General features: G+C 41.6%; 1 protein-coding gene across 4 annotated transcripts in view; it reads left to right on the top strand.

The window, feature by feature from the left end:
* CYB5R4 (cytochrome b5 reductase 4) overlaps positions 1-27,249 on the top strand; it is a 415,380-nt gene that overhangs the window by 121,238 nt on the left and 266,893 nt on the right. For all 4 annotated transcript variants that reach the window (XM_073589653.1, XM_073589651.1, XM_073589652.1 and 1 more), the window contains exon 5: positions 22,433-22,484. In XM_073589653.1, the coding sequence (XP_073445754.1) occupies positions 22,433-22,484 (52 nt within the window). The remainder of the gene's footprint in view (positions 1-22,432; positions 22,485-27,249) is intronic.

Here is a 27,249-nt window from a genome sequence, read left to right as displayed (position 1 = left end):
CACTGAAATAACAGGGGCACTATTATCCACTATCTGAGAGACTGACAGATGTGGGAGGATTGGCGAATAGGTACAAGCTGAACAGTACAAGCTGTACCCTTAATCACTTCCTGGGGTGAAGCAGAGTGCACAGTCACACTCTGTTACCCCCTCCCCCCTAGTGATCATCTGAGATCTAAAGTACAAAAAAATAGTGAAGGTTAGGACCCAAGCTTAGCTCCCAAGGCTGAGAACAGTCCGAGGATCAGACCCATTTCTGCCTTCTATTAACACCAAGCTAATCTGAGGAGGTCTAGTGTTAGACACAGCACAATCTGATGGGGAGAAGCCAACTTTTTGTTAAGATGCTTTGTTAGTATAATCCTCCAAGGAAGTAGTAGACTAACCTATGGTTTCTGTGTCCAGCAAAGAAGCAACAGAAAAAATAGTCAATGTTTAGATGTAACTAACTGATGCACTCAGAATGTCATTGCATGTTTGTTTCTATACTAGTGCAATATAGTCACTGCAACCTGCATCTATACATTTATTTGATTTTATTGGATATGCTGCTTTGTTTTATTTGCTGCATTGCTAATATCCCTGGTCAAGCTGCAAGACACTTAAAGGATCAGACATTTATTGACAAGTAGATCATTCTAAAATTATGCTAAATTGGAGCTCAAGGCACTCTTGGTGTAGCCAAAGGGATCAATGAACCATTTCACCCACTGGTTTTGGAAGTCCCACCTCTTTCACCAGTGATTGACAATAGTGGCTTGCCTGGAACGAGTATTGTCTGCAGACAAAGCTCTGACAATCACCAGTGACGGAGAAGTGGCATGCAAAACCAGTGGGAGAAACAGTGCGCTCAACCTCTTGGCAGTGCCAATTGTGCAATAAACATCTAATTTTGCATGTTTGATTAAAATTCACTTCTCAAGAAACAAAGTAGTGAGAAAAAAACTCACTCAATACAACACAATATGGGATATTCAGCAATATACCAATGTAAAACCTGCTCAAAAAGGTGAATACATTGACAAGAGTCCAAAGTATAGCAAATTATAAAATAATTTTATTAATCATAATATTAAAAGCAAGGAAACTAACAATAGATAACATGATTAATACCAAAGTGGTGAGGAATTGGATTATTGGTATTTATCCCTTCTTCACTGTCCTATTAAGGGAATAGAAGAATCCAGGATATCTATAAACAGAAAGATAGTGAGGAAACACTTAGCTAACCTAAATGAATTCAAGTCTCCAGGTCCAGATGAATTACACCCCAGAGTACTGAAGGATATAGCAGAAGAAACTTTTGAACCCCTCTCCATAATCTTTGAAAATTCTTGAAGAACAGGAGAAGTCCCAGAAGACTGGAGAAGAGCAAATGTTGTCCCTATCTTCAAAAAGGGGAAGAAGGTGGACCCAGGCAACTATAGGCCGGTGAGTCTGACTTCTATACCAGGAAAGATCTTTGAACAAATTATTAAACAACATGTATGTCAGTACCTGGATAAGAATGAAGTGATTAAACAGAGTCAGCATGGGTTTGTAACTAATAAGTCATGTCAGACTAACTTAATTTCCTTCTATGACGGAATCACTGATTGGGTGGATCAAGGAAATGCTGTAGATATAGTATATCTTGACTTCAGCAAAGCATTTGACAAAGTATCTCATACAATCCTTATTGAAAAAATGACTAAGTATGGAATGGACAAGGCAACTGTTAGGTGGATTCATAACTGGCTTAGTGATCGGACCCAAAGAGTGGTCGTAAATGGCTGCACATCCAGTTGGAAGAATGTCTCAAGTGGGGTACCACAGGGCTCTGTCCTGGGCCCTGTATTGTTCAACATCTTTATCAACGATTTAGATGAAGGAATTGAGGGTAAACTGATTAAATTTGCTGATGACACAAAGCTAGGAGGGATAGCTAATACTAGAGAAGAGAGAGAGAGGATTCAAAAAGATAAAAAATAAACTGGAGAAGTGGGCAGCAACTAACAGAATGGTTTTTAACAGGGAGAAATGCAAAGTACTACATCTGGGCAATAAAAATGAAAAAAGCATATACAGAATGGGAGGAATAGGGCTAAGCAACAGCACATGTGAAAAAGACTTGGGTATACTAATAGATCACAGACTGAATATGAGTCAACAGTGTGATGCAGCAGCAAAAAAAGGCAAATGCAATTCTAGGATGTATTAACAGAAGCATACAGTCTAGATCACGTGAAGTCATTATTTCCCTCTACTCCTCTTTGGTCAGACCTCATCTGGAATATTGTGTCCAGTTTTGGGCAACACATTTTAAAAAAGACATCAACAAACTGGAGCAAGTTCAGAAAAGACTGACCAGAATGGTGACCGGTCTGCAAACCCTGTCTTATGAGGAAAGGTTGCAGCATTTGGGAATGTTTAGTTTGCAAAAGAGAAGACTGAGAGGAGACTTAATAGCTGTCTACAAATATCTAAAGGGCTGTCACATTGTAGAAGGATCAACTTTATTCTCATTTGCAAAAGGAAAGACTAGAAGCAATGGGAGGAGACACAGATTAGATATTAGAAAAAACTTTTTGACAGTTAGTGATCAATGAGTGGAACAAGCTGCCACGAGAAGTGGTGAGTTCTCCTTCAATGGAAGTCTTCAAACAGAGGCTGGACAGACATCTGACTGGGATAATTTAGCGAATCCTGCTTTGAGCAGAGGGTTGGACCAGATGGCCCAGGAGGTCCCTTCCAACTCTATGATTCTATGATTGATTATGTATTTTCTATGCACTTTATTTTTTGGACTTTGTATATGTAATGCAATTTATGAGGTTTATGTGGTAGGGATGTTTCTATGATTGTTTCTTAAAGGGAATCTGTCATCTCTTTTTTTTCGATTATGAGCTGCCGGCACCACCATCAGGGGCTTATCTACAGCATTCTGCAATGCTGTAGATAAGCCCCCAATGTAACCTGAAAGAGAAGAAAAAAGAGTTAGATTATACTCACCCTGGCGTCCAGTCCGGTCCGATGGGTGTTGCCGTCCGGTCCGACGCCTCCCATATCCATACGATGCCGTTCTCTTCTTTCCTTCCTGTTGTGGTTCCTGCGCAGGCAGTTACCTTTCTAGGAGTTTCCCTGCAGCTCCTAGCTCTGTGGAGCTTAGGCCACGCCCCCAGCAGTCACGTGCTTCAGGTCCTGGAGCATTCATTGTCACCACTGCTGCCCGCTTCGCAGGTATCATTGTGCACAGTCTTTGTACTCACAGTCTGTGCCTGAGCGTCTGCTCAGTGAGCAGAAGACTCTTTTCCATATTGCCTATGGATCTCAGTGTTGCCAGCTGCACATTTAGATCCAGTATCTGGGCTTCCAAATGCACAACGTGCTCACATCTCGCACAGCAGTATGCACTCTCGACCGGCTGTTCAAGGATTTCATACATGCGGCAAGACGTGCACTGGATGGCATTGGCAATAGTGGAGCACATGCTAATGGGGATTGCACCAGACAATAAGATAAGCAAAAATAAATAAAAAGTATTAATAAAATCTAACAGAAATTCAGTAACACCTCCCTTGGAAACTCCCTGAATCCAAAGTCACTGAATCTCAAGTCACACACTTACCACAGTTCGCACTTACGCTCAGGTCACACTCAGCTCGTTCACACTCGCTCAGGCAGAAGATTTAAGAATTTTTTTGGTTTTTTTTTTCCCCTTTTACCAGCACACCACCCTGCTGCTCAATGCACTTCCAAAAGGAGTTGAGCCCCAACCAGCTGCCCCTTATAAACCCTTAATTACTGTATGAATCCCACCCTTAATTAACCCCTTGTGAATATAGTTGCACCTCAAGATTTAAATGCAATATAGTTAACCCTTAAAAACACAGATAGTAAAATAAGAGATTAACCCTGTAGAGAGAAAAAATAGGTTAAACAAGCCCCCCCAAAATTGAACAGGTAGAAAGCACTCAGCAACCTAAAATTCAGCAACTCACACAGGTATTTGTTATAGGTTTTCCAAATACCTCTTCACTGAATCTCAAGTCATACACTTACCACAGTTCGCACTTATGTTCGGGTCACACTCAGCTCGTTCACACTCGCTCAGGCAGAAGATTTAAAAGTTTGTTTTTTTTTGTTTTTTTTTTCCCGCCTTTTATCAGCACACCACCTTGCTGCTCAATGCACTTCCAAAAAGTTATTACCTCATAAAGAGACAGTGGTCAGAATTGTAAAAATTGCCCCGGTCATTAACTTGCAAACCACCCTTGGGGGTAAAGGGGTTAAAAATAAGAATTAAATTATATACCTGGACCTCCCGTCTGGTGGTCACAAACTTCTTCCATTTAATGATTATGGAGGCCACTGTGCTCTTAGGAACCTTGAGTACTGCAAAAATTCTTTTGTAACGTTGGCCAGATCTGTGCCTTGCCACAATTCTGTCTCTGAGCTCCTTGGCCAGTTCCTTTGACTTCATGATTCTCATTTGGTCTGACATGCACTGTGAGCTGTGAGGTCTTGTATAGACAGGTGTGGGCCTTACAAATCAAGTCCTATCAGTTTAGTTAAATACAGCTGACTCCAATGAAGGAGTAGAACCATCTCAAGGAGCATCACAAGAAAATGGAAAGCATGTGACTTGCTCTTCTGTAGGCTATAGAGGGTTTCGGTATTATGAATTTATCAAGCGTTTCCCATGTCCTAGCCCAGTTAATGTTAAACTGGGAAATTAATCTGACTGGTTGCATTTTTGGATATATGTGTTTTGAATATTATTGATAATACACATGGCCATGAGCAGTGCTTTTGATGGCCAGTCCTGCAGAGCTATTTGTCCATCCTGCAGAGCTACTACTGCAGTCCACTGACCAGAGCTCCTTCATAAAAAAAAAAATTCCTGGGACTTCTGCAGCCCTTTACATTAGCCAGGCGCTCTCCTGCATCAGTGAATTTGGCAATGCTGAACATTATAATCTCGGCACTGACATAAGTTATCCTGTTTGCGTCAGAGATAGCTCAGCCCGAAAGGTGGATGAGTGCAACAGAAATTATAGGGGTAAAATAAGGCTGACTGTATAGGCATCTTTGTAAATGTAACAGTGCTAAAGCAATATTTTGTCTTTATACATGATGGTTTATTGTTCTCTCCTGAAGGTTTTCCCTAATATAACATCTTAAAAGCTTTTGCTTACACTTAGATTTTAACACTGTTCAATGCATAATGTAAGGTAAATCTGAACTGGAAAACCTGGGAAACGATAACACTATTCTAACATATTTTCAAAAGTTGTCAGGTTCAGTTATGAAATGAGCCATGTCTTAACCCCTTTACCCCCGAGGGTGGTTTGCAGGTTAATAACCAGCCCAATTCATTGTTTTCTCATGACATATTGTACTTCATGATAGTGGTAAAATTTCTTTGATATGACTTGCGTTTATTTGTGAAAAAAAATGGAAATTTGGCGAAAATTTCGCAATTTTCCAACTTTAAATTTTTATGCCCTTTAAACAGAGAAATATGTCACACAATAGTTAATAAATAACATTTCCCACATGTCTACTTTACATCAGCACAATTTTGGAACCAATTTTTTTTATGTTCGGAAGTTATAAGGGTTAAAAGTTGACCAGCGATTTCTCATTTTTGCAACACCATTTTTTTTTTCGGGACCACATCACATTTGAAGTCACTTTGAGGGATCTATATGATAGAATGGTGTCACTTTTGGGTATTTTCTAAAACTGCACCCCTGAAGGTGCTAAAAAATCACATTCAAGATGTTTTTTTTTTTTACATGATCGCTGTTATTCATTGAATAATGGCAATCACATGACAGAGGACCAGAAAAACCAGCCCTGTTTATGTTCGCCAGGGTCTCAGCTACCCCTAGTAGCTGAAACACCAGAAATTTTCAGACTCGGTGGGACGCTATAGGCTTATTCCTAATTGCCGTTTCAAAACGGAAATTAGGAAATAAGGCCCCTTGGTGGTTGCCGATTTAATGCGGATCAGCGGTCGTTAAGGTGTTAAAAGATGCCAGTGTCAAAGATTGACAGTGGTATGTTGCGAAACCCTAGTATGATGTGAAAGCCTGGTATGGTGCGTACTCAAATCCAAAGCTTGCTCCATACACATGGACCCGACCTGTAGGGAATTGGTTAAATAATTGCAGATCAGCATACAAGTGTAAATCCAACCTAAAAATGACAGATGCAAATGAATTTCATTGACATTTATGTGTATTTTACAATTTGAATAAATCCATTACCTTCAAGGTCCTCTATTCTGAGGCTCAAGTCTAGAAGAAAGAAATAGAAATACTATAAGAACTAATTTCACAGCTGTTTTTCTAAAACAAAGATGAGCATATAAAATTAAGAATTTTCACAGTGCAGTGCAGATCATCATGCTTTCATTAATTGGTATAATTAGTAAAGCAGACAGAATTTAAATAAAATAAATGCACGCATGCAGAAACGAACTTTCATCATACCAAGGAAGACACAGTTTTATGCATAATTATAGAAAGTCTCTCGTAAAATCTAAGTCCTTTTTATAGGAATTTTTTTTATCATGTGAAATCAGAACCTGAGCAATCTGGTACCAACAATGTTTTGTAATCTTTTCACATTACTCACAATGGCCTATCTAAAATCAGTATCTAAAACAAGTTATGTAGGAAACTGGGTACTACAAGAGGCCTTCACTCATCAAACTCAAAGATCATAACTGTAATATAAAAAATGGTTTACAGGCCATCCCTTATGTAAACACTAGAGGTCCATAATGGCAAAATAAAGGTTCCCTACTTTTTATTGTGGGATATAAATAGTTAAGTAGCACTGGAGGGGTGGCATTTATTTGCACCAAATATCCAGATCCGAAAGCCACTGGATATTCTATCTTGATACTCCAAAACCAACAGGACTGAATAGCTAAATAGAACTTTATGTTTTTACTAGAGGTGTGCCCGATGCTATCGCATTGGGAGGTAAGTGTGTGTGTATGTGAGTATGTGAATACATGTATGTGAGTGTGTGTATGTGTGAATATGTGTGTGTCTGTGAATACGTGTGTGAGTACGTGTGTGTGTGTGTATGTGAATACGTGTGTGTATGTGAATACGTGTGTGTGTATGTGAGTACAGGCGGCGGTGGGGGGGTTCAGCGGCGGCAGGTCCAGCGGTGGGGGGGTCCTGGCAGCGGCCAACCGGCAGGAAAGACCGCGTCTTGCGTCCGCAAGCAGCGGTCTTTCCTGCCGTCTGTGACGGAGGTGGGTGGGCAGGCAGCGGCGGGGGGCTTCTATCGGCGGCAGGTCCGGTGGCGGCGGGGGGGTCCCGGTGGTGTCTCGCTGGTGCTTCTGGTACCACCAGCGGGTGCCATATTGGAACACTCATCACTGGGGTATTTCAATATGGTGGTCTGCATACTTCCGGTCAGCGCGGTGGATTGTGGGATTCGGGGACATCCAGACGGAAGTGGATGATGGACAATTTAAGGGAATTATATTTATATATATATATAGATGAACTGATTCATGAACATACAAAGGAATAACGGCCACTTAGAGTAACACCCATTTATATATACTTACTAGGTCCATAGGAGAAATAATCACTTAGGAAGAAGGACAATTTCTTCTAAATTCGTAGGATCAGCCACTCTTATCGTGGACTTTTCTGTTGTGGTTGAAGTCACAACATTCTGAACAGATAACTCGCAAGTGTTTTGCTGACTGCAGCGCTGCAGGCCAGTGCACTTTTGGAAAATTTGGATCTCTAACTATCCACATCCAGAGACGCCTACAAGCTGACTCGCATTGAGCAACAGGCATCACTCATGGATCATTAAGTGATCACTACCTATCACTCCCTCTAGAGCTACTATTTGACCTTACAGTTAGTTGGACTTAGGCTATGTGCACACGGTGCGGATTCTGCTGTGGATCCGCAGCGGATTTGGCCCTGCGGATCCGCAGCAGTTCTGCTGACATGATACAGTACCATCTCAGCCTATAGATTTTGAAGTCCGCTGTGCCCACGCTGCGTTTTTTTCCGTGGATTACGATCCGCAGCTTGTCAATTGTTTGAGCGGAATCCGCAGCGGTTTCACACCTTTAACATTGTAGAGTTGTGAAACCGCAGGACTAAACCACAGGCTAATCCGCAGATAAAATGCAGGTCTTTAGACCTGCGGATTTACCTGCGGATTTTGCCAAATCCGCAGCCCAATCCGCAACGTGTGCACATAGCCTTAGAGAAAGAGTATGGGGTTCACAACTGTATAGGTAGGTTCTACGTTTATTTTGCAGCAGAATATTAAGGCTATGTGCACATGTGCCTAAATGCTACGGAAATTTCCACAACATTTCCGCACTCCTGCCGCCAGCAAAACGCATGCGAATTCGCATGAGTTTTTCCCGCTAAACAAACGTTTTGCAAGCGTTTTTCACTTGCGGAATGCTTGCGCATTCCAAGCGATTAGCATCGTTTGGAAATGTGATAGGATATTAAAATAATAAAAAAAATTAAAAATATTGTTATTCTCACCTTCCGACGGCCCCTGATCTGCTCTGCGGTGCTCCCGGCATCTTCCGGTCCCGGTAATGCTTTGTGCGAAGGACCTGAGATGATGTCACACTCGCGAGAGAGCAACGTCATCAGCGGTCATTCGCGCAAAGGATTACTGGGACCGGAAGATGCTGGGGAGCATGGTGAGAGGCAGGAAGGACTTCGGGGGCCGCCGGATGGTGATTATATCGCTATTTTTTATTTTCTATTTTTTACAGGATTATGGTACTCAGGGCCTGGAGGAGAATCTCCTCTCCTCCAGGCCCTGGGTACCATCCGCACATGATCTGCTAACTTTGCACATGGTGGGCATAGCCACATGCAGAAAGTAAGCGGATCAATGCATTCCTATGGGTGCGGAATTGCCGCGATTCCGCAAAAAATCGGCATTCTGCGGATTTTTCCGCTATGCGATTCCGCAGCGGAAAAATCCGCAGCATTAGCACAGCATTGTGGAATCCCATGGGATGCGTTTTCTTTGCCTTTTCGCAGAAAACGCAAAAAAAACGCAACGTGTGCGCACAGCTTTAAAACTGTTAGGAACTAGCAGATTACCCTGCCGCAAGCAGCAGAAGTGCATATATTAGGGTGATGTGCCGGTATCACTGTTGTGCGTTTTTACAATTACAAATATGGTTCTATGGGGAAAAAAAAAAATCCAGTATCACTAGATATGTTCAAAATCATAAAAAAACGGGTCCGTACTACAACAGGGACTTGACGTTTTGCAATGGTACATCAGTTTACTAGCATCAATGTACAGTGGCTTGTAAAAGTTTGGGAACTCTTGGTCAAAATTACTGTTATTGTGAACAGGTAAGTAAGTTGAAGATGAAATGATCTCTAAAAGTTCTAAAATTAAAGATGACACGTTTCCTTTGTATTTTAGGCAAAATATATATATAGATATCGTCATTTTTTGCATTTTAAAATTTACAAAATGGGCTGATACAAAAGTTTGAGCACCCTTAGGGTTTTGTGTGCTCAGATAACTTTGGCCAAGGCTTCAGACCTGAACCCCTTCGTGACTGGAGCTTTTTCCGTTTTTGCGTTTTCGTTTTTTGCTCCCCTTCTTTCCAGAGCCATAACTGTTTTATTTTTCTGTCAATATGGCCATGTGAGAGCTTGTTTTTTGCGGGACGAGTTGTACTTTTGAAACAGTTGGTTTTAACATATCTGGTACTGGAAAATGGGAAGAAGAATTCAAAGAGCTGTGAAATTGCAAAAAAAAGTGCAATCACACAATTTTTTTAGGTTTTTTATTTCACCATGTTCACTAAATGCTAAAACCGACCTGCCATTATGATTCTGCAGATCATTACGAGTTCATAGACACCAAACGTGTAGGTTCTTTTTTATCTAAGTGGTGAAGAAAAATTCCAAACTTTGTAAAAAAAAAAAAAAATTGCGCCATATTCCGAAATCCGTAGCGTCTCCATTTCTCATTATCTCGGCTTATTTTTTGTGTGCCAAGCTGATGTTTTTAATTATATCATTTTGGTGCAGATACAATCTTTTGATCACCTATTATTGCATTTTAATGCAATGTTGCGGCGACCAAAAATTTTTTTGCATTTTGACTTTTTTCTCGCTACGCCATTTAGCGATCAGGTTAATCCTTTTTTTTATTGATAGATTGGGCGATTCTGAACATGGTGATACCAAATATGTGTGTGTTTGATTTTGTTTTTATTGTTTCATTTTACGTTGGGTGAAATGGGGGTGATTTCAACTTTTTATATTTTTTTTATATTGTTAGAAACATTTTTTTTTACTTTTGGCATACTTCAATAGTCTCCATGGGATACTAGAAGCTCCCATGACCCGACAGGCTCTGCTACCTACAGGTGATGATCAGATCACCTGTATGTAGCTGAATTACTCGCTTGCTATGAGTGTCATCCACCGGACGGCGCTCACAGCAAGCCAGCAGTGACAACCATAGAGGTCTCCAGGAGACCTCTGGTTGCCATGCCAACCCACCGGTGACCAACGATCATGTGACGGAGGTTACCGATGGGTGGATTTCCGGCACGATTTGCCGGAAGCGCATGTTATATGCCGCTGTCAGTGTTTGACAGCGGCACTTAATGGGTTAATAGCTGCAGGTGGATCGCAGTTCCACTTGCGGCTGTTCCGGGCACATGTCAGCTGTTCAAAACAGCTGACATGTGCCGGGAAAGATGTGGGCTCACTGCCGAGCCCACATCAAAGGGAGGGTGTCCAACATCGGCGTACTATTATGTCCGATGTCGGAAAGGGGTTAAAATGTGTAATAAGAAGATGGGTTGGCAGGTACCTTTTATTAAGTAGTCATGACAAATTCCCCTTAAAGAGGTCGTGTCATGTATGTAAAAATAATGAGTTTTGTTTCCTTGCCAAATGATATGCCCTTTACAAGTATGCTTGTGGTCTGTGTTTCAAAAGAGTTCTTAATGTGACTTAACTGGCACGTACGCTCAGGATAGCCTTCTGATAGGGTGGTCTTGCAAGAGCAGAGTGATCTCTTGAGATCACGCTGTTCATCTGGTTTCAGATGATGCCAAGCATTGATTAGGCAGTGTCTTGGAGGGGAGAGGGCTATACACCTCCAGAGAATAGTTTTGTGAAACTCCCTTGTGGACCAAAAGCATGCTTGCTGTTAAAATGGAGAAAAGGGGCAGTTCTCCACAATTGAGGGACAAAATTAAAAAACGGAAAGCAGCTTCAAATTCAGGGCAGCCTAGGAATTTTGTCAAGGTTACAAACACATTTTTATTAGGACACGTGAAAGGTCCTCTTTAAGAAGAATGGTTGGCATATGTAGAATAGCGGAAGAGAAAAAAACATTTTCTTTCAGTGGTTGCTAGTAGTCTTTGTTCAGTAGAGAGATTTTTCCATATATGGATACCTCTGTTTCCCACTGGCAAAACAATAAACTTTTGCTCATTCATCTGAGAATATTCACATTTTTTATGTGTAAATTATCTTCTTTACAAATGAAACAATTATTTGCAAGAACCTTATGTAAATGCATCTCTAAGGCTGTGGGCCCACGTAGCGTTTTAAAACGCTCACTAAAAACCGCACTCCTTACCAGAAATCGTGCATTTCCGCCGCGGAAAAAAGCGCAGCATTAGCACAGCATGTGCGGAATGCCATAGGAATGCATGGGGGGCGTTCTGTACACGATTTTTAAGCGTTTTCGCGCCGAAAATCGTGGCAAAAACGCTTAAAAATCGCTACGTGGGCACATAGCCTAAATAAACGCCAGCTAGCACAGTTATATAACACAGATGCTCCCCGGGAGCACACTTGTTTTGCCATAGTTATTGTGTTAAAATTTGTCAAGTACATAAAGTTATTGTGAGGCTATGTGCCCACGTAGCGATTTTTAAGCGTTTTTGTCACACAAAATACCTAATGAATAACATTTCCCACATGTCTATTTCACATCAGCACAATTTTGGAACCAAATTTTTTTTTTTGTTAGGAAGTTATAAGGGTTAAAAGTTGACCAGCAATTTCTCATTTTTACAACAAAATTTGCAAAACCATTTTTTTAGGGACCACATCACATTTAAAGTCACTTTGAGGGGTCTATATGATAGAAATTCTAAAAACTGCACCCCTCAAGGTGCTCAAAACTACATTCAAGAAGTTTATTGACCCTTCAGGTGCTTCACAGGACTTTTTGGAATGTTTAAAAACAATGAACAAAACTTTTTTTCGCAAAAATATTACTTCAGATCCAATTTGTTTTATTTTACCAAGGGTAACATGAGTAATTGGACCCCAAAAGTTGTTGTACAATTTTTCCTGAGTACGCTGATACCCCATATATGCAGGTAAACCACTGTTTGTGTGCATGGCAGAGCTCGGAAGGAAAGGAGCGCTGTTTGACTTTTCAATGCAAAATTGGCTGGAATTGAGAACAGACGCCATGTCGCGTTTAGAGAGCCCCTGATGTGCCTAAACAGTGGAAACCCCCCACAAGTGGCACCATTTTGGAAGGTAGAGCCCCTAAGGAACTTATTTAGATGTGTGGTGAGCACTTTGAACCCCTAAGTGCTTCACAGAAGTTTACAATGTAGAGCCGTAAAAATAAAAAAATCATTTTTTTTTCACAAATATGACCTTTTCACCCCCAATTTGTTATTTTCCCAAGGGTAACAGGAGAAATTGGACCCAAAAAGTTGTTGTGCAATTTGTCCTGAGTATGCTGATACCCTATATGTGGAGCAAACCACTGTTTGGGCGCATGGCAGAGGTCGGAAGGGAAGGCGTGCCCTTTAACTTTTCAATGCAAACTTGGCTGGAATTGAGATCAGACGCCATGACGAGTTTGGAGAGCCCCTGATGTGCCTAAACAGTGGAACCCCCCAATTCGAACTCCAACACTAACCCCAACACACCCTTAACCCTAATCCCAACCCTAACCACAACCCTAACCCCACCCCTAACCCTAATCCCAACCGTAACCATAATGCTAACTTTTAGCCCTAACACTAACAGACACTTTTTATTGCAAAAAATAGCTTTTGCATCGCCACATTTTGAGAGCTCTAATTTTTCCATATTTTGGCCCACAGAGTCATATTAGGTCTTGTTTTTTTGCGGAACGAGTTGACTTTTATTGGTATCATCTTCGAGCACATGACATTTTTTGATCGCTTTTTATTCCGATTTTTGGGAGGCAGAATGAACAAAAACCATCAATTCATGAATTTCTTTTTTTTTTTGGCGGGGGGGGGTTTATACCGTTCCTCGTGTGGTAAAATTGATAAAGCAGTTTTTTTCTTCGGGTCAGTATGATGACAGCGATACCTCATTTATATTTTTTTATGTTTTGGCGCTTTTATGCAATAAAAACTATTTTATATAAAAAATAATTATTTTTTGCATCCCTTTATTCTGAGCTATTACTTTTTTTATTTTTCCACTGATGGAGCTATGTGGCAGTTTGATGTTTGTGAGACAAGATGACGTTTTCAGCGGTGCCACGTTTATTTATATCTGTCTTTTTGATCGCGTGTTATTCCACTTTTTGTTCGGCGGTATGATAATAAAGCATTGTTTTTTTGCCTTTTTTATGGTGTTCACTAAAGGGGTTAACTAGTGGGACAGTTTTATAGGTCGGGTCGTTACGGACGCGGCAATGCTAAATATGTGTACTTTTGTTTAGATTTTTTTTATTTAAATTTTTATTGATGGAATAAATATTGATTTATTATTTTTTAAAATATTTTTACAATTATTTAAATTTTTTTTTTTAATTTAATTCATACTTTTACACTGTGTCCCACTATTGGACACTCATTTTGTGCAGGCTGATCGCTTCTATAGCATGCAGATCTGCATGCTATAGAAGCTGTCAGCGCTGCAGCTTCTTAACACTAACCTGAAAGACTTCCTGACATGCACTGCGCATGACAGGAAGTCTCTCAGCTCTTGAGACCCGGATGTCATGACGCGGGGTCTCCAATCCAAAGGCAGAGGGGCTCTCAGAGCTGATATCCCCTCTGCCTGCTCCCAGAACGCTGAGATCATGTTTGATCACCGTGTTCCAGGGGTTAAAGTGCCGGGTATCAGCTGACACCCGCCCACGATCAGCCGCGCTCCCCCCGTGAGCACAGCTGATCACACATGACGTACTATACTGTCCATGGGCATTAAGGCCAGGGCACATGGACGGTATAGTATGTCAAATGTCACAAAGAGGTTAAAACATGTTGTATTAGCCATGTTACCACCTTGGGAATTTCCGTTTTTGCATTTTCATTTTTCGCTCCCCTTCTTCCCAGAGCCATGCCTTTTTTTATTTTTCTGTCAATATGGCCATGTGGAGGGCTTGTTTTTTTGCGGAACGAGTTGTAATTTTGAACGACACCATTGATTTTACGGTTTTGCTGTGAAATTGCAAAACAAAGTGTGCAGTTTCACAAGGTATTTTTATCTATGTTAGCTAAATGCTAAAACTGACTGGCTATTATGATTCTACAGGTCAATACGAGTTCATAGATACCAAACACGTATAAGTTCTTTTTTATTTTAGTGGTGAAAACAATATTTGTAAAACAAAAAAGGGCCATTTTTTGAGACATGTAGCGTCTCCATTTTTGTGATCTGGGGCTGGGTGAGGGCTTATTTTTTGTACACCGAGCTGTCATTTTTATTGATTCCATTTTGGGGTAGATAGGATTTTGATTGCCTGTTTTTGCATTTTATTGCAATGTTGTAGTGAGAAAAAAAAACTTGAAACTGCGATCTTCTGATCACTTGTGCTACACATAGCAGAAATACTCATCTGTTATGAATGCTGTCCACTGGGTCAAAGAGGTCAAATGTTTTCTGTAAGTCTTCACAAGGTTGGCACACACTGTTGGTGGTATGTTGGCCCCTTCCTCCATGCAGATCTCCTTTAGAGCAGTGATGTTTTGGGCCTGTCACTGGGCAACACTAATTTTCAAATCCCTCCAAAGGTTTTCTATGGGGTTGACATCTGGAGCCTGGCTAGGCCACTCCAGGACCTTCATATGCTTCTTACGAAGCTACTCCGTTGCCCTGGCAGTGTCCCTGGGATCATTATCATGCTGAAAGACCCATCCATGTTTCATCTTCAATCAACTTGCTGATGGAAGGAGGTGTGCCCTCAAAATCTCATGATACATGGCCCCATTCAATCTTTCATGTACATGGATCAATCGTCGTGTTCCCTTTGCAGAGAAACAGCCCCAAAACATGATGTTGCCACCCCCATGCTTCACAGTAGGTATGGTGTTCTTTGGATGCAACTCAGCATTCTTTCTCCTCCAAACACGATGAGTTTTGATTCTACCAAACAGTTCTACTTTTGTTTCATCAGATCATATGACATTCTCCCAATACTCTTCTGGATAATCCAAACGCTATCTAGCAAACTACACGGGCCCGGACATGTGCTGGCTTAAACAGGGGGACACATCTGGCACTGCAGGATCTAAGTCTCTGGCGACGTTGTGTGTTATGATTAGGTCACCGAGGAGGATAACCGGGAAATAAGCTAAGCAACCAGAACGCCAGAAACGTTGGCAACTTATCGGATTGCAGACCCCTAAACCTAACAACACAACTAGAATTAGCCATGGGATGTACCTACGATGCCCTAGGCGCCTCGGCACAGCCAAAGAGTTAACTAAGCCTAAAGCAAGAAAAGGGGAAAGCTAAACTGCCCCGGATCAGAACCCCAAAGGAATAGAGAGCCCACAAACATATATTGCCGGTGAGACAAGATGAGGCACAAACACAGGCAGAAAATAGAGTAAGCAAATGAAGGGGCTCAAACTGTCTAGATAGCACAGGACAGAAAAGATACTGTCTGCAATCATACAAAAACCCTAAAAAATCCAACAAGTCTGATATGCAAAAATGCTGAGGCCACACGACCTCTCCCCCACTAGATCAACATTCTGGTGCGAACTGGAAGCAAAACCAAAGATGCTATAACAGGGGATTAGCAATACTGATCAGACTGACAATAAGCTGTGGCATATGGAGCAGAGTCTAGCACCGGTCCCAGCAGGGAACAATGCTGAGCTCACACAGCAAAGCACAAAGCAGAGAAAGGCAAAACTGGATGAAATGCAAAAAGATTCCAGCAAACAAATAACTTATCTGAACAATGCAGGGGACAAGCGGACTTCAAGATAAACAGGAAGAAAATCAAATCCCCAGCAGCAACTGAGGGAAGCTTGCTCACTTAAATCTTCCCAGTCTGTAACACCTGACTTCCACTCATCATCTTCAGGTGATGGACTTCTGTCAATCTGACCAGCTCCACTACCCGCAGCCACCACCAGAGGGAGCCCAAACTTAGAAGTCATGTTAAGAGTTTTCACAACAGTTTTGTGTTACTGATGGTAGCCTTTGTAACAGTGTTCCCAGCTCTATGCAGGTCATTCACTAGGTCCCCACATGTGGTTCCGGGATTTTTGCTTGCCGTTCTTGTGATCATTTTGACCCTACGGGGTGAAATCTTGCGTGGAGCCCCAGATCGAGGGAGATTATCAGTGGTTTTGAGGCATATCTACATCATTATAGAATGCTGTAGATAAGCCCTGAAAGGCAGTGGCTGCATTTTATAGCAGCCAAAACAGGTGACAGGTTCCCATTAAGTTTTTGCAATATAAAGCGTCTTTTAGTGTGTGACAGCAGCCAAACATGAAAATCCGATATAAATCTGGTATCACTGTAATCACACTGTCCCAAAGAATAAAGTTGTCAAATAGCTAATACAGCATGAGAAACGGCATAAAAGAATATATGAAAGCAATTCTTGACCTTCTGTTGATTTGTTCATTCTGCCTCCCAAAGATCGCAGTAAGGTTCGGTTCACATTCATCCTGTGCTCTGCGCATTGGGTTTTCCGTGTAAATCTCTGAAATACGTGACTCAGAGGGAACCCCTGATGGAAGATTCCCTTTAATGAGACAGATGGAGGCACTATGGATGGCGTCAATGATCAGTCGGTGTCTAACTTTTTAGTCTTGCATAAAAGCGCGGTCCGACAGAGTTTTGTGCACTTCTGAAAAGAAGGACACTGCTAAATAGAGGCCAGTCTGAGTCCAGAGTAACTCTGCTGCCACATTATAGTGAATGGACCCCTCGGGGCTTTCATCAGAATCATGTTACTCGGAGACTTAGATCTAAACCCCGATTTAAGTGCTCAGCGCAAAGTGCCGGATAAATGTGATCCCAAATGTTATGTAAAATGTTCCCAACAAAAGCCTCAACCCAATGCACAAAAAAGTCCCCACTCAGCTCCGTCATCTGTTAACGGAAATATAGGGGGCTTCCATGTTACTTGTAGTAAAAAGGCTCTGGAAAAGCGCTATAGCTCCTCGACCCCCAAAAGAAATTCAACAAATTGTGCACTTCCAAATGCCCCCTCCCTTCTGAGACCAAGTGTGCCTAAACCACATTTAGCGTACATGTGTTTGGCATTTCTGTAGCGATGACAGTCCGCCTAATTTACATCTGCTTGTCACCAGAAACATGAGCTTGTCACCACAATGTACTGGCCGCTACAATGGCAATTTGCAATTTTCATTCAGCAACATCCACTGCTGCTTGTTTCTGGAAAACACCCATGGAGTCAAAATCATCACTACACCTGAAGATAAATACCCAAAGGGGTTTAATTTCCAAAATTGGGACACTTGAAGGGGGGGATACTGCTCCGCGTTCGCTAATGATTCCATTAAAACTTTGCATTCAGATTCAAATGGCACTTCTTCCATTCCGACCCCTGCCGTGCAGCCCACACAGAGTACCGTAGTTTTTCTCCACATATTGGGTATTTGCGTATTCAGGAGAAATTGCACAACAAATTGTATGGTGCATTTTCTCCTGTTGCCCTTGGAAAAATGAAAAAAAAAAAAAAAAAAAAAAAAATTGGTACTAAAAACATTTTTGTGGGAAAAGTGATTTTTTTTTTAATTTTTTTTATTTCCAATGCTCAACGTTATAAACTTTTGTGAAGCACCTGGGGGGTGGGGTTTCAAGGTGCTCATCACACATCTAGATAAGTTCCAACAAATTTTGCATTAAAAAGTCAAATGGCGTTTCTTCCCTTCCAAGCACTGTCAAGCGCCCAAACAGTAAATTTCTTCCACATGTTGGGTATCTTCCTACTTTGGAGAAATTGCACAGCAAATTGTATGGTGCAATTTCTCCTATTTCCCTTGTGAAAATTAAAAAGGTCTAAAAGGAGGGGGAGAAGTGTTTTTATTTTTTATTTATATATATGGCTTAGGCTACTTTCACACATCAGGTTTTCGCCGTCAGGCGCGTTCCGGCGTCGTGCCGGAGCGCCGGATCCGGCAAATGTTTTGTAAAACCGGATGTGATGGATCCGGTTTTCTGCCGGATCCGTCTTGCGCATGACAGCCAAAACAAACTTACTTCACAGCTCTCATATCCTCCCTGTCTCACAACCCTAAACAGCTCTTCAACACTTTCAATTCTCTACTCAGTCCCACAGCACCTCCTACCTCTCCTCATTTCTGCTGAAGACTTTGCCTCCTTTCAGCAGATCGATACGATCAGAGAAAGCTTTAGCCCGCAGCCACCAATGCCCCTCTTAGCCACTCAGCCCTGTTCTTCCAAAACCACCTTCTCCACCATGACAGAAGATCAGTTCTCCACCCTCCTGTAAAGATCACACCTCACCTCACCCTTCCATCTCATGCCTAACCTTGCCACAGTCTTCATCCCAACTCTATCACACCGCTTCAACCTTTCACTTACAAATGGTGTCTTTCCCTCATCCAAACATGCCTCAATCATACCCATCCTCAAAAAGCTCTCTCTCGACCCATCCTCTGTGTCTAATTATCGCCCGATATCTCTTCTCCCTTACGCCTCAAAACTACTGGAACAGCATGTATATCTTGAACTGTCCTCCCACCTCACCTCCTGTTCCCTCTTTGACCGGTTACAATCTGGTTTCCCACCGCATCACTCAACTAAAACTGCCCTAACAAAAGTCACCAACAACCTACTATCTGCCAAGAGCAAGCAACATTACCCTGTCCTCCTTCTCCTGGACCTGTCTTCTGCCTTCGACACCATGGACCATTCCCTCCTGCTACAGATTCTCTCATCTCTTGGCATCACAGACTTGGCCCTATCCTGGATCTCATCATACCTAACAGACTGAATATTTAGTGTCTCTCTCTCTCTCACACACCACCTCCTCACCTCGCCCCCTCTCTGTCGGTGCTCCTCAAGGCTCCGTCCTAGGACCCCTACTCTTCTCCATCTACACCTTCTACATATCTGGACCTGACCTCACCTCCTTACTGACCAAAATCCCACAATGTCTGTCTGCTATATCAGCCTTCTTTTCTGCTCGCTTTCTCAAACTGAACATGGACAAAACAGAATTCATCATCTTTCCCCCATCTCACTCTACCTCTCCACCAGACCTATCCATCAATGTCAGTGGCTGCTCGCTTTCTCCAGTCCCGCAAGCTCAGTGCCTTGGGGTGATCCTCGACTCTGCCCTCTCTTTCAAACCACATATCCAAGCCCTTGCCTCCTCCTGCCGCCTCAAACTCAAAAATATTTTCCGGATCCGTGCATTCCTCACCAACGAAACCACAAAAACACTAGTGCACGCCCTTATCATCTCCCGCCTCGACTAAGGCAACCTCCTACTCTCTGGCCTCCCCTCTAGCACTCTGGCCCCACTCCAGTCCATCCTACACTCTGCTGCCCGACTAATCCACCTGTGTCCCCACTATTCCAGGCGCTTCACTGGCTTCCTATTGCCCAGAGGCTCCAGTTCAAAACCCTAACCATGACATACAAAGCCATCCACAACCTGTCTCCTCCATACATCTGTGACATGGTCTCCTGGTACCTACCCGCACGCAATCTTCGAATATTCTCAAGGTCTCCTTCTCTACTCCCCCCTTATCTCTTCTTCCCACAACCGCATACAAGACTTCTCCCGTGCTTCTCCCATACTCTGGAACGCGCTGCCCCAACACATCAGACTCTCACCAACAACAGAAACCTTCAAGAAGAACCTGAAGACCCACCTGTTCTGACAAGCCTACAGCCTGCAATGACCCGCAGTCTACTGAGCCACCGCACAACCAGCTCCACCCTCTCCTAGTGTATCCTTACCCATCCCTATAGACTGTGAGCCCTCGCGGGCAGGGTCCTCTCTCCTTCTGTACCTGTGTGTCCCTTGTCTTATACGTTTATTGTACTTGTCTATATTTCCCCTTTTCACATGTAAAGCGCCATGGAATAAATGGCACTATATAAATGTATAATAATAACCCTACTCATAATTTTTTCCTGCCTTTGCACTTTGTGAAAACCCTTTATGAGCGTAGGAGTACATCAACAACACTTTTAAAATATTGTAATGATGCCTGCCAGTTGTCACTTTCAAGGCTCTATGGCTAAGTGGATGACCCGCCTTATAATTTTTTTTCCTGGCTTTGCACTGTGTGTAGCATTTATGAGTGGAGAAGTGCCACAGCTACACTTTCATATTTTTTTTTATCAGGCTCAACATCTGGTGCCTTGAAGGGTGTATGGATGACCCTGCTTGAAGTTTTTGGCAGGCTTTGCACTGTGTGCAGAGCTTTTATGAGTGTAGAAGTATCACTACATGACAATTTTAACAGAATGTGTATGAGACCCTCCTTTAAGTCTAATACAAGGCCTATCAGAGTCCCTAGTTTTTGGTACTTCTTGCTTCCTTCATAACATACACTGAAATGTACAATTTTTTAATACAAAATTAAATTTTGGTTTTCTTAAATTATTTTTTTAAATCATTTTTAACTTTTCCTTATATACAAGTCATTATACAGGAAAAAATGTTTCTTAACATTTTTTTTTTCCCAGAATGTCCTACCACAAGAGGTAGTAATGGGAGACACTATGACAGCTTTTAAAAAAGGGCTGGATGATTTCCTGGATACACATTACATTGCGGGTTATAGTTAAATTACTGACAAACGTACAATTGATGGAGAAAGGTTGAACTTGATGGACGTAGGTCTATTTTCAACCTATATAACTATGTAACTCCAAGTTCTCTTCGATTTTAATGTTTTATTATTAGTCCTTAAATTGGAGTAAAAGTGTGACACCATTGTTCTCAGCAGCGATCTGAGAGTCAGAGATTCTTCCAGGGGCCTTCCCCAAGCTGTTCTCTTTCCATTCAGCACACTTTTTTCCATCCATTTCAGTATTTTCACTGCCCCCCAGACCTCATTGTAGGGTCTGCCGGAGAAATGCTTGGATTTCCCATTGACTCCCATTAAATTAGTTACTCGAAACAAGCATTGGAATATTAGGAATTGCTCGGTTTGAGGAACAAGCATCTGAGCAGTTTAGTGCTCACTCCACTCTACTGTTTAGCCCTTTTTTGAGGTTAAAAGCAACTACTGCGTCTGCAGCATTCACCTATCCGTACAACCAAAACAGTATGTAAAGCGATTATATGTGTACATTCTATTTATCGGAATATGTGATAGCTACAACCAGTCACTAACTTTGAAGACGACATGATTATCTACAGTGCTGCCTTAGTGTCTGCTGTGGCCATAGATTGGCTGCAGCAGTCACATGGCCATATTTGTTTTATTTATGTAGCACCATTATATTCCACATAGCTTTCCAGAAAACATCATCTCTGTCCCCATTCAGCCTCATAATCTAAATTTCCTATCAGTATATCTTTGGAGTGTGGGAGGATACCAAAGATCCTGGAGGAAACCCACATAAACATGTGGAGAACATACAAACTCCTTGCAGATGTTGTCCTTGGTAGGATTTGAACCAAAGACCCCAGCGTTGCAAGGTTGTAGCGCTAACCATAAGAACGCTAAAGAATGCACAGTGCCAGAAGAGGAATCTGGGTACTGCTATGAGATGAATGGTGGTGGGTCAGAGGATAAACACGATTTTAAACATAAATAATGGTCAACAACTCTTTTGTGTGTTGTCTTTTATGATGATAATGTTAATAAGTGTTGTTATACGTATGGTGTCCCTTTGTCTACTTCCCCAGAACCGTATTGTCGTATGACATCTTGCAGCTCTTCTTTGTCAGTAGCAGTGGGCATTACTAAATTTCACAAAATGTATCTTGCAGGATATATATGCACACAGTGTTCTCGACATCGTAGATTTCGTGTCTGTAGAGAATACTGTAAAAAGACTATTTCTGTACACTTTTTTTTACAGTCATGTGTTTACATGGGCAATTACTTATGTTTTAAGGGCTCATTATTTTGAAAATGTATGCTTTATTATTTCTGTCAAGAAAGTTATTTTCTATCTGTTTTTGAAACCTAATGTCTTTTGACTTATGTTGCTTTTTTATGTAGGAACACTTCCTAGCAGTGTATCACTGGGGGCCAGTAAAGCATTTAAGCCCAGGTTAGTACATTACTCCTCTGCAATACTTTGGTATTGTTTCATCATAACTTTCTGCTTCTTAAAATTTTAAGTTGTATGATTTATATTTAATCCCTTTACAAAATATGACATACAGAATAATAATTCAGCCATCATCTGCCTCCAAAAGCTCTGGGTGGCTCAGAGCTGTTGACCTGTTAAATGCCACTGTCAATCTGTAATAGTAAGATATGATTCTCGCCAGCAGGGGGGCAGGTAATTCCACTTACCCATTAATGTGATCATGGGGCGCCAATGGGTTACCATGGCAGCTGGGGGTCTGATGAAAACCTCTGTGCTTGTCATGACAGTTCTCCTGTGGAGGCTGTGAATTTCACTCTAAATAGCAGCGCTGATGTACAAAAATATGCATATTTGGTATTGCTGCGTTCGTAAAAGTCCGATTTATCAAAATATAAGATAGGCAAATACAATAAATCAGTAAACAGCGTAATGAGAAAAGAAAACAAAACACCAGAATTATTTTTTTTTTTTGTCTGCCATACAGCTGTGCTCAAAAGTTTACATACCCCAGCAGAATTTTTGCTTTCTTGACCTTTTTTCAGAGACAAGCCTCAAAACTTCTGGAACAAGGTAATTTGGAGTGATGAGACCAAAATTCAACTATTTGTCCACAACCATAAACGTTACCTTTGGCACAGGAAACTCAGTCAAAGTTGAAGGAAAGATGAGTACAGCATGTTATCAGCAAATACTAAAGGCAAGTTTGCAATCATCAGCACGGAAGCTGCGCATGGGACGTACTTGGACGTTACAACACGACAACGATCCATACAAGGCTAAGGCGACCAGTCATTGACTACAGCTGAACAAAGTGAAGGTTCTGGAGTGGCCATCTCAGTCTCCTGACATCAATATCATTGAGCCACTCTGGGGAAATCTCAAGCTCGCAGTTCATGCTAGACAGCCCAGGTATTTACAGGAACTGGAATTTTTTTACCAAGAAGAGTGTGCAGCTTTACCATCTGAGAAAATAAACCTCATGCACAACTACCACAAAAGACTTCAAGCTGTCATTGATGTTAGAAGGGGCAATACGCGGTTTTAAGAATTGGGGTATGTGAACTTTTGATCAGGGTCCTTTGGATGTTTTGGGTTGTCATTATGATTTAAAAAGAGAAAACACAGTAGTTTGACAATAAGTGGCTTCACGCAACCACTAACCATGAGTGGAGAAAAAGTTTTGGTGTTATCATTCATATTCTCTGAAAAAAAGGCCAAAAAGGCAAAAATTCTGCCAGGTATGTAGACTTTTGTGTTCAACTGTAACACTGCAGTAAGATACAATAAAAACAACATATCTACCGTAGAATGGTATTAGAGAAACACTTAAGAAAAAGAGACTCCATTCAAAGGTAACTAATCAATAAAAACACGTTTATTTCAATGCATATTAAAACTCATCAATATAGGTAAGGTATTTTGGCCAGAATATTAACTAATACCTCACATACATTGCTATGTGTTTTCCCTTCACCCATGACAGCACACCTGAGAGAAGGGTCTGCCCCGCCAGGACAGGAACCTACTGAAATATAAGGGGCGGTACCTCTCCTCTCTTCAGTTGGGTTCATGTCCTGGATGGGGATCCTGTACTGAAAGACGGCGGTACCTGTCACTGGTAAAAGGAAAAGGTCCCAGTCCCGGTGTGGGAAGAGCAGGTCTCGTACCTGTAACGCCGGCATTCGGGTGCTGGAAGCACTGTCCACAGGTCCCCCGGTGGCTTGGTTCACGTGCGGGCGCGGGCGGCCTTCCCGGAGGGTGTCGGGCTGGATCCGCTGCTCCGCCCTCCCCTTGTGCCAGCCCGGCTCCCACCTGGATGACATGTGGAGGAGCGACTGGGGGCCTCTTCCGGGTACCACTGACGTCACGGGCGCAGCAAAGCATTATGGAGGAGGCGTGCCCCGCTGACGTCAGGGAAGCGTCGGAAACAAGATGGAGGCACCCTTGCGACATCGGCCGGTATAGGAATCGACTGTGTCCGGCCGGCGGTCGCTGGGGGGAGGGGCAATGTTGTCTGGAACAAGGCACTTAGCGCTGGGGTTAATTTAACCCCTTACCTTCCGGAGCTTTTTTCGGTTTTGCATTTTCATTTTTCGCTCCCCTTCTTCCCAGAGCCATAGCTTTTCTATTTTTCCGTCAATATGGCTGTGTGAGGGCTTATATTTTGCGGAACAAGTTGTACTTTTGAATTACATCATTGGTTTTAGCATGTTGAAAACGGGAAAAAATTCCAAGTGCGGTGAAGTTGCAAGAAAAGTGCAATCCCACACTTGTTTTTTGTTTGGCTTTTTTGCTACGTTCACGAAATGCTAAAACCGACCTGCCATTATGATTCTCCAGGTCATTACGAGTTCATAAACACCAAACATGTCTAGGTTCTCTTTCATCTGAGTGGTGAAAAAAAATTACAAAGTTTGCTTAAAAAAAAAAAAAAAAAAAAAAAAAAGCACAATTTTCCAAGACCCGTAGCGTCTCCATTTTTCATGATCTTGGGCTGGGTGAGGGCTTATTTTTAGCGTGCCGGGCTGACAATTTAATGATACCACTTTTGTGCAGACACGTTCTTTTGATCGCCCGTTATTTGCATTTCAATTCATTGTCGCTGCAACCAACAAAGCTTAATTCTGGCGTTTTTTTTTCTCTCGCTACGCCGTCTAGCGATTGGGTTAATCCTTTTTTTTTTTATTGCTATAGCGGGCGATTATGAACGTGGCGATACCAAATATGTGTAGGTTTGATTTTTTTTTTTTTATTGTTTTATTTTGATTGGGACGAAAGGGGGGTGATTTAAACTTATGGTTTTTCTATTTTATTTATTTTTTTAATTTTCAAGAAATCTTTATTTTTTTTTTTTTACTTTTGGCATGTTTCAATAGCCTCCAGCTGACATGTTGCGGCTTTGAGGTGGGCTCACTGCCGGAGCCCCCCGCAAAGCGGTGGATACCGACCGCTGACGCAGTAGTACGTCAGCGGTCGTAAAGGTGCCTCCTTTTTGGAGAAACTAGTCGCATGTATTGCTCAGTTGTGATTTTGGCCCATTCTTCCACACGCTTCTCAAACCTTGAAGGTTTTGTTGGCTCCTTCTATTAAATCTGGTCTATAGTTCCATCCATAAATTTCAGGTCACGTGGTTGTTTAGGCCATTCCAGCAGCTTTATTATCTTTCTCTGGAACCAAATCAGAGTTTCCTTGGCTGTGTGTTTGAGATCATTGTCTTGCTGAAATGTCCACTCTCTTTTCATCTTAGTCATCCTGGTAGATAGCAGATTTTTATCAAGAATGTCTTGGTATACTTTGTCCATTCATCCTTCCTTCAATTGTTTGACGTTTGCCAGTGCTGTATGCTGGAAAACCAGCCCCACACCATTATGTTCCTACCTTCAAACTTCACTGTTTAAAAAACTGAAGTCTGAACTGAGAAAATAAATTAATGTGTACGCACAATGTAAGTGCATATTAACACATGACCATTAACCAGAGAAAACAAAAAGAAAAAAAACACAAATAAAAAGTAAAAAATAAACTGCAAATAATGCATAAAGGTAGTAGTAATAATAATAATAATAATAATAATGGTATTTAGTAAACATAATTTTGATCAAAATAATGTACAAGCCATCCCGCCACGTCACGGCAACCCTTGTGGGACAGTCCTACTCTAGTATTTAAAAACCTTTTCACTTGCCAAGTGACGTGAATGTGAACAAGGATCGAGGGACTGACCCACTAGTAAAAGCATAGGCCAGACTGGATGGTTTTCCCAGCTCAGAAAGAGGGCGGTCACACTCATATATGCACAGAATGCACAATGAAATGGATAAAAAAAACTGAAGTCTGAACTGAGAAAATAAATTAATGTGTATGCACAATGTAAGTGCATATTAACACATGACCATTAACCAGAGAAAACAAAAAGCATACATTCTCTGGTTAATGGTCATGTATTAATATGCACTTACATTGTGCATACACATTTTCACTTCTCTGAAGTCTCGGAGCGCACCTGGTATTGGCTGGTTTATGGTGAACTTATGTTCTTTCGGATTATGTCCCTTACAATGCTCACTAGAACCTAAAGTAATTTAGAAATTCTTCTGTAACCAATGCCATAAGTATGTTTTGCAACAGTACGGTTAAAGAGGTCTTTAAACAACTCACTGGTTTTACCCATCATGAGATGTTTCTTGTGTGGCGCCTTGGTAATGGGTCACCTTTTTATGAGCCAACAATTGAACCTATTGATATTATTTTTCAGAAAGTGGCAGGATTGCTTTCTAATTACTGATAGATTTCAGTTGGTGTCATGACTTTCCATGGCTTTTTGCACCTCTATTTCAACATGTGTTCAATACTTTTTTCCTGTGTCATTTCTCATTATTACACATAACTTAATTTATGGACACCTGTGGTTTGATTTCTTTGCCTGTGTGGATTGGATGGGTTGTTACCGACATTTGGTAAAAATTTCATGTCAATAGCACCTTTAGAAATATATTTACTTAGAAAATTTGTGACGTGTTCAATACTTATAATTACAGTGCCTTGCAAAAGTATTCGGCTCCCTGGAGCTTTTCAACCTTTTCCCACATATCATGCTTCAAACATAAAGATATCAAATGTAAAGAATCAACAAGTGGGACACAATTGTGAAGTTGAACGAAATTTATTGGTTTTGTGGAAATTCAAAAACTGAAAAGTGGGGTGTGCAATATTATTCGGCCCC

The sequence above is a fragment of the Dendrobates tinctorius genome, unplaced genomic scaffold (assembly GCF_039654945.1).
Source record: "Dendrobates tinctorius isolate UK_male_01 unplaced genomic scaffold, ASM3965494v1 ptg000111l, whole genome shotgun sequence".
NCBI lineage: Eukaryota > Metazoa > Chordata > Amphibia > Anura > Dendrobatidae > Dendrobates > Dendrobates tinctorius.
The sequence above is the reverse complement of the archived record's forward strand: the minus strand, read 5'-3'. Positions and strand labels throughout refer to the sequence as shown.